The 7,743-nt window shown below is 35.5% G+C and overlaps 1 protein-coding gene across 1 annotated transcript; it reads right to left on the bottom strand.

Moving 5' to 3' along the window:
- Positions 1-2,160: 2,160 nt before the first annotated feature.
- Positions 2,161-5,776, bottom strand: LOC149552538 (wax ester synthase/diacylglycerol acyltransferase 11-like). Its single transcript, XM_089789798.1, has 7 exons — positions 5,536-5,776; positions 4,126-4,710; positions 3,960-4,032; positions 3,782-3,861; positions 3,423-3,617; positions 2,602-2,739; positions 2,161-2,439 (listed from the first exon to the last, which is right to left on the bottom strand). Exons 1-7 carry the CDS (start codon positions 5,734-5,736, stop codon positions 2,296-2,298), a joined length of 1,416 nt encoding a protein of 471 aa, XP_089645924.1. The 5' UTR covers positions 5,737-5,776; the 3' UTR covers positions 2,161-2,295.
- Positions 5,777-7,743: the final 1,967 nt, after the last annotated feature.

Raw genomic sequence — 7,743 nt, 5'->3', positions numbered from 1 at the left:
GGCCGAAAGTTGTCTTTAGGGACACACTATGTGAGCGAAAAAGGACATGGATGCAACAAAACATCAAGTGGATGAGTAAATGGAATATTCATTTCAATATGTGCCCCACAAATAATAAATAAATAAAGGTCTTTGTTATGGAGAAATTCTACAAGAGAAATTAGGGAAGCGAGATTGGGAGGAAGAAACTATATTATATAAATGAGTTCAACCCCACTTGTGATCAACTCGAAAAAGCGTACATAGGAGCCAACATTTCTTGGAGAGCTAAAATTCTTATTGCTCAGCTGAGAACCAACTCTCACCAACTTCGTTGTGAGACCGGGCGTTGGAAGAGGCCAAAGGAGGCTTGGGAAGAGAGAATTTGCAGATTTTGCAATTCTGGGAAAGTGGAAACTAAACAACACTTTATTCTAGAATGTGAGGCCTACAAGGATAAGTTTGCGGATACTATATGTGACAGTTCTTGGCATAACCTGTTCAACGAAGAGTACATTGAGCAATTGGGGGGGCTCATCATTAGTCTACACAAGAGGCGAACAACGCTACTTAAGTCTGCTTGAGTTGTCTTGCTGTCCCATAGGCTATTTTTAGCCTCGTGGACATTAAAATTTTATCTATCTATCTATCATATATTAAATTTTATTAGTTTTAAATCATCTATTTACCCAAAAAATCTCAATTTTTATCCTATCAAAGATTTGGGATTCATTGTTCTTATTATATGGGTCAATGAGTTTGACTAAAAAATCACACAGTTAAATCCTTATAGCAATATCACAATTTGACCTGTGGAAAATTTCTCCTACTGATGAGCTTAAGGGACTTTCTAATGAATGGTTCATAAGGCACAACACTGGGTGAAGGTTTTGCAAATGGGGTTGCAAGCAAAGTGAGTTTAACCATGGAGTAAACTCCATAGTTAAGTTCGCTCAAGCTAGAGAAATTTTGGGATGGGTGACCTTTGTAGAAGTCCTGGTGCTTATGTTAGGATTAAACCACAAATATAAAATAACAATCATGCAAATATAACCAATAATAGAAAATAATAGATCACACAGAAAAGAACACAAGGCACCAAGATTTAACGTGGTTCACCCAATCTTTGGGCTACGTCCACCAAACAGCAAACCACGGACAAAAAATAACAATTACATGCAAATATAACCAATAACAGAAAATAATAGATCACACAGAAAATAACACAAGGCACCAAGATTTAACATGGTTCACCCAATCCCTGGGTTACGTCCACCAAACAACAACTCTGATATTATTACGATCTAGTAATTACAACCTGATTACAATTTGTAATCCCTTACAGCTCAATACTACCGCAAGAACCAATTTTCACATCACCTTATGAAAAAAATCCCTAACCTAAGCCCTTTTATACAAGTATTAAATTGCTTTAGGGTTATAATTAATAATTACATGTCAACCCAAAATTTCGATAAAATATGGCCCAAAATCTCGATAAAATCCTGAGCCCCAAAGAATTTATGAAGTATGTACAATGGTTTCTTGATCAATCACCACAAACTAATAGCTTGACCTCTGTGAGCATCACCTAGATTCAATGAGTGCTAAGTGTTCCATTCATTCTCATTAGAGACGGGTTTGGTGAACCACTACTCATGAAATATGGGTCAATGAGTTTGATTCAAAAATCACACAGTTAAATCCTTATAGCAATATCACAATGAACAACATAATTAAAAAATAACTGGAATAAATTTAGTCTATTGACTTCCAACAATGTAGGCATGATGGAAGGTATTGTACCTACTACTGAAACTGATTCAAATACATGATGGCATAAATTTTGAAATGTGGCAACCTTCTTGTTGTAACTTAGAAGCCCCCATTTATTAGCTTACTAATATAACTCATTTAATTAGTTTTTATGAGTCAAGATAAACAAAATACAAGTATCATAAAACAATGTTAAAGAGGGGTTGTGACATTAATAAATTACACAATGTTAAAGAGGGGGTATGACATTAATAATAAAATTGAAAATGATAAACTGAAACATATTTGTGTAAGAAACCAACTAAAGTGCATGTTTTATAAAAAAGAGTAATGATAGAACAATTAAGGGTTGCATTTGTAAGAAATATATTTTAATCTACTATTTAAATGTTTCTCACTCAAGCTGTATTGAAAAATAAAATTCATAATCTATTAATAACATTATAATTCAATTGGAAAACCACACAATTCCAATTATGTGTAATACAGGTTTGAAATAGACAGAATAGAATAGAATAAAAGAAGATTTGTAATGACAGTCTACAATGCGTCGGCCGCCTCCTTGATCTCCTCAAAGCACTCGGTAAAACATTTGGCCAAACTATCGCAGTCTACGTAACCTTTGACGCCAATCACGTCCAACCTTAATTTTCCCATGTAACTCACCATCGTCAAAACAAGTGTCTGCAAATAGACTTCCCACATCAATACAAATACCCCACACATCATCACATTCCTTCTCTCATCTAATTCTTATTTAGGGAGGAATGAAGAAGAAAAATGGAAGATTATAATTTGATATAAACTATCCTTGGCAAACAGAATAAGAATAAATAAATAATTTACCTGAGGTAAACCAGAGACCGAGAAAAACATGTTCTTTACCGGAATTCCATTCATGGCTATCTTCTCCAGGGGACCGATCAGATTCGTTATTGCCAACGTTGCATTTGTAAGAGTCTTATAAAATCTTTTAGCAGACACCTGCAATACATAATTCTAAGTAGAGAAAGAGAAATGCTACGATAAACTGATGCAGATAGATTTTTATGTATTGAAACGAGTTACATAATATAGGATCTGAGATATAGTGTTATGAGAGTAAAACAACTGGAAAATATTAATTCCTCATGATGACTAGTGTAATCCAACTAGAGAATAGGCTAAAACAACTGTTAAACAAAGAATAGATCAAAATATTAATTCCTGATCCAATTGCCACGTTCATTGTTATCTTTCTTAAAAAATATCTCATATGATCACACATGCAGGAATAGTTGATCATTTTTTAGTTTTCTTGGTTACTGATTAGTCCATTTGTACTAAAAGTACTTTTTTTTGGTTGTGCTGCTATTAAGTGGTCTTAGTGACGGGTTTCATGTGAACCTATTAAAATGATACTTTTAGACCACCTCCCACTCTGCGAGTTCTACAGAGAGCCCCTAAATGTGGGAATGCCAAAAAGTTAGCTTTAAATTCTCCACTCATCTACGAAGTTTCCCGTAAAGAATTGACAACTTTCAATATATCAGATTGAAATTTGGAACTGTAGGTGCGTGAAGTTAGCCTAAACAACTACTAGGTCATTTCCCCTACAAACTTAGAAATCAGTGTTAGTGTTAGTGTGTAGTGCTTACGCGGTGCTATATATATTATCATCATCATACCTCGCGCCCAAGATAACCGAGCAGTCGACCAGTAAGGAACACTTCACGAGACATTTTCTTGCGATCCAAGAGCTTTTTGGCCTTTCTAACGAAATCCAGAGGAGTGTCTGCGTCAGTGAGCATGGGTATATGTAACATCCCTAGGTGGTTTCCCCAAGGCGCTTCACTCTCAGCTTTCAGCATCTCTTTTATATCCTGTTTTCAAATAATAACATAGTTGACATATTCTCTATTTTAAAGGCCAGCCCCCTTGTGTGGCTGCTTTATAATTCAAAAAAATATTCTCTATTTTTAATATTTCCTAAATCCTTGTAGATTCAAACTATATATGCAAGACAGATAATTAGATTGAGTTTGACCTTCAATCCTGACAATACTCTTGTATTTATGGCAACAAGCCCCGTTATTCTTAACTTTCTGATTTCCTTACTGTTTCCTCCTGCAACCACATTATATCATTTAGTCACAAATTATCACAATGAAATTAATATTTGAGTGTATCCATATTCATATACTCATAGTGATCGTAACTCTCACCTTGAGAATGAGTCTTTTGCATGAATCGGTGGAAACCGTAGAATATTACGCCCATTATCACATCATTTACTGTCTGCAAGAGCAAACTCATCGAAATGAGCTTGGCACGATGAACGAGATAGAAAGTGTGAAATATTAAAGTGAGGGTAAGTTAGAGAAAATATACCCCGCCGATGGAATTCTTAATCATCTTGATGTCTTCCATGGGGAAGGTGACATGGCTCATAACTTTAGGCAGCATTTCGACACCGGGAGGTCCTCGAATGGGTATCTTGCTATCCTCCATCCACATCATTCTTAGGAAGCTGCCAATGAAGTCACAAAGAGTGTACCACAACACAAGCACAAGCACAAATAGTCTCTGCAACACGTTATACATAAACTTGGCCGATATTGGTGGACTAGGATTGTATGGGGTGGATTTGGAAGAAGGGAAGGTGGGGGGCAGATGTGGGTCATGCACTCTGGTGATACAAGAGAAGAATAGGGACATGAGGGAAGTGCCATCCCCTAAGGAATGGTGCATGTTTATAATCAATGTGGCTCTCGCTTTGCTTGTCTTGTAGTTGAGAATGTGGAACTCCCACAAGGGTCGATCTTTAGGAAGGGGAGTAAGGTGTATGTTGCAAATATATTCATTCACAAGCTCATCGTACTCAGTGTGGCTTGGAGGAAACTCTGGAACAATCACATGATCATCCACGTTCACTTCAGTTTTTACCCAACACAACACTCCATTCTTGTCCTTGCTCTGTCATCAAGCAACAACTATAGTAAGAGCTAGCAGATTTTCACAATCTATGAGATCATATGTAAAGTTGTTTCTAGATTCTATTGTATTAATATTTTTACATCAATCTTAAGAATTATACTATACGAGTTATCATCAAAATGAATAATTATATTGTTTGTCAAATTACACTTTGTGAAACAATTATATTGTTAACTTTCAAAATATGTAATACATATTTCATAATCAATGGTTTAACTATAAATGATTTATTTAATGCTCATGTAACTCTAATTTTATTGCTAGGGGAAGAGACCTAGTAATTAACAAGGTGTCCAATAATTGTGATAGTTTTGTCATAGGTACCTCCAAATATGAACTTAAAAACTTCAAAAATGAAAACACATGTACAAATAGCCCATCACACATGTACTAACAATTAATCATTTTTTAACTTTTTTTTGGTTGGTGATTGACCAATTTGTGCACCATTATTGGGACATTTAATAAAGAGTACCTGGACATTTAACCACAAGTACTCGTGTTTTTCGATTGAGCAACTATTGGTGCATGGACATAGTAGATTCTGGGCAAACGTTTTGAAGTGACACTTTTAGACCCAAGACCCCATATAGAGATATCCCTGAATACCTAAAAGACAAAACCTTAGCTTTAAGCCCTTCACTCACCTCGCAGATTTTTTCCTGGTAAGACTTAAGGAAACATCATGAAAATCTATTCTGCGCTTTGTAGGCATGAATGTTAAATAAGAAATCTTTAAGAGAGAGTCGTGTCATGAGTTGACATAATATTAGAATGTTATGGAGAGAAAATACAAGTGCGTACCATAATGCTGCAAAAGCGGGGATTGGAGGGAAGGAGGAGGTCGTTGATGGCTTTCTTGGCTGAAGAGACGAGAACGACTTCCTCGAGCTCGAAGATGGCGTGGGTGCAGACGGAGAGAAAAGAAGTACTGAAAGTCTGCCCAAGGGGACTCACCGCCTCTAAACCATTACCATTACCATTCAGCACCAACTTTGCTTCCATTTTGATGAAGCACCAACTAGATCTTGCATACCTAGCTTTGTTTCTCAATCGCTGAAACAAATGCGGATACATATAACCATGGCATTCAATGCTTTATTGAATATCTCTTACATGTGCATTAAATTTGCCTTGAAATAACCATCAACAAAGCTTGCTTGCATCATTACTGGACAACTAAATTCTGGAGGCACAGTAATGCCATTTAATGGCGTAAATTGCTATCTGGGAAGATAGCACCATATAAAGTGTATACAGATATCTATGCCAGCCAGAGGGCATGTGCCAACTTTAATATGTCCACATATATGGCTTTTAAATAATAATTTCTACACGATAATAGAGCTTTTTTTTACCTGTATGTATTCATTATTTTAAAGAACTCATTAATCTTTTGACAGGTAGCTCTTTATTTTAACGATAGGCAACCACTATTTGGAAAAGTTGTTTGATTTTGGTAAATGATGATTTATTAAATGAATTCAGAGTACATTTGCAATTTTAATAGAAGGGTCTGTTTGGCTGGGGGAATAGAAATATGGTAATAGGAATTTTTATTCTGTCCAGAATAGAAAATAGGGATACATATTCCTATTCTCTTTTGGTTCAACAAGAACTCGATGGGAATTCACAGACCCAAAAATTTATGTTACTAAAATAAATAAAGCTGGAATAGGAATACATATTCTAATTCCACCTATTTAGGTGGAATTGCAAATGCTCATGTTTGGGCCAAAACTGGAATACATATTTCTATTATATTCCTATTTGCAATTCCGATTTGATGCACCCAAACATAGAATTCAAAATTTTAAGACTTTACATATGCTTATTCCGCTTGTATTTTGTGGTCCTAAAAGAGGTGATTGAGAATTATAAACTGTTTAAACCTTTTGGAAATAAGTATAAATTCGTTATGAAAATAATATGTTCATTGTTAATTTTTTTTGAATTGTGAAGTTCTGATTAGATAAAGTGGGAGATGGCCCAAACTAAACATCAAAATAAAATCCTTCATACCATGGGCCAAGATCCTCTTCCTTGTAATATTCAAAACATCAAAATAATATCAAGTCTAAAAAGACAATCCAAAGAGAATCCACCAATAGTAAATTCAAGCAACTAACAGACTGAAACTAGAACATAAACAAAACCAAAAACTAAATAAAACACAAAACCAGTATCCAAGACCACGAGGCCAAACAAAGATCAGGAAACAGAAAAAGTAGGCAAACCACCACAACAACTCAACAACTACTTGTTGAGCTCCTTCAGCTTCTCAATGAAAAGGTTGAGCTGAAACAACATCACTAGAGACAAAATGTTGATTGTGAAGTTAATCACTATTAATTTTGTGTTTTGTGAGACTTTTTCTCTTTTGTATCTATTTTGAGAGACTTTATCTATCTTCGATGGTATAGATTGATATATCTTTGTGTCTCTTTGTTAAAGGGTTTTGGGTCCCCTCAAAACACATATGCTCCTAATGCTAGATGCTCAAGGAAAATGTTATGGAATTCCATTGTTGGTCTTGTTGGGAGTATGAGCCATGAGAAATGGATGATGGTAGGAGATTTTAACTCTCTTCTTAATCCCTGTAAGAAAGTCAGGTGTCCAAAAGACTACAATGATAGTAGGTTGAATTTGGGGAGTTTGTTTTCCTTGGTTGGTCTTATTGATATTGATCTTCATGGGGTTGAGTTTATGTGAACCAATAGAAGACAAGTTAGAAGTTTGATCCGAGTGAGAGTGGATAGATTCATCATATTCTCCAATTGGAATAATCTAGAAGCCATCCCCATAGGGTTCAGATCATAGTGCTTTGCTTTAGAGTTTGAACAAAGGGAAGAAACCTGTAGCTCCCTTTAGACTTCAAATGATGTGGTTGACCCACCTTGATCTAAGAAGACTGGTTGACTACTAGTGGAGAAGGCTTGGTGTTGCCTCTCTCATGATTAGAATAGGTAAAAAAAAGTCAAAAATCGTCAAAGATAAAGTTAAGCGTTGGAA

Source organism: Cupressus sempervirens, chromosome 6 (genome assembly GCF_028749045.1).
Source record: "Cupressus sempervirens isolate cs-2001-9-10 chromosome 6, ASM2874904v1, whole genome shotgun sequence".
In the NCBI taxonomy this organism is placed as follows: Eukaryota; Viridiplantae; Streptophyta; class Pinopsida; order Cupressales; family Cupressaceae; genus Cupressus; species Cupressus sempervirens.
This window is presented reverse-complemented; position numbering and strand designations above follow the sequence as displayed.

Coding starts and splice junctions, on each gene's coding strand:
- LOC149552538 (XM_089789798.1), bottom strand. CDS start 5,736: ATGGAAGCAAAGTTGGTGCTGAATGGTAATGGTAATGGTTTAGAGGCG. Junction 3,862..3,959: donor GCAAAAGACTCATTCTCAAG/GTGAGAGTTACG, acceptor ATGTGGTTGCAG/GAGGAAACAGTAAGGAAATC. Junction 2,440..2,601: donor CGGTCTCTGGTTTACCTCAG/GTAAATTATTTA, acceptor GTCTATTTGCAG/ACACTTGTTTTGACGATGGT.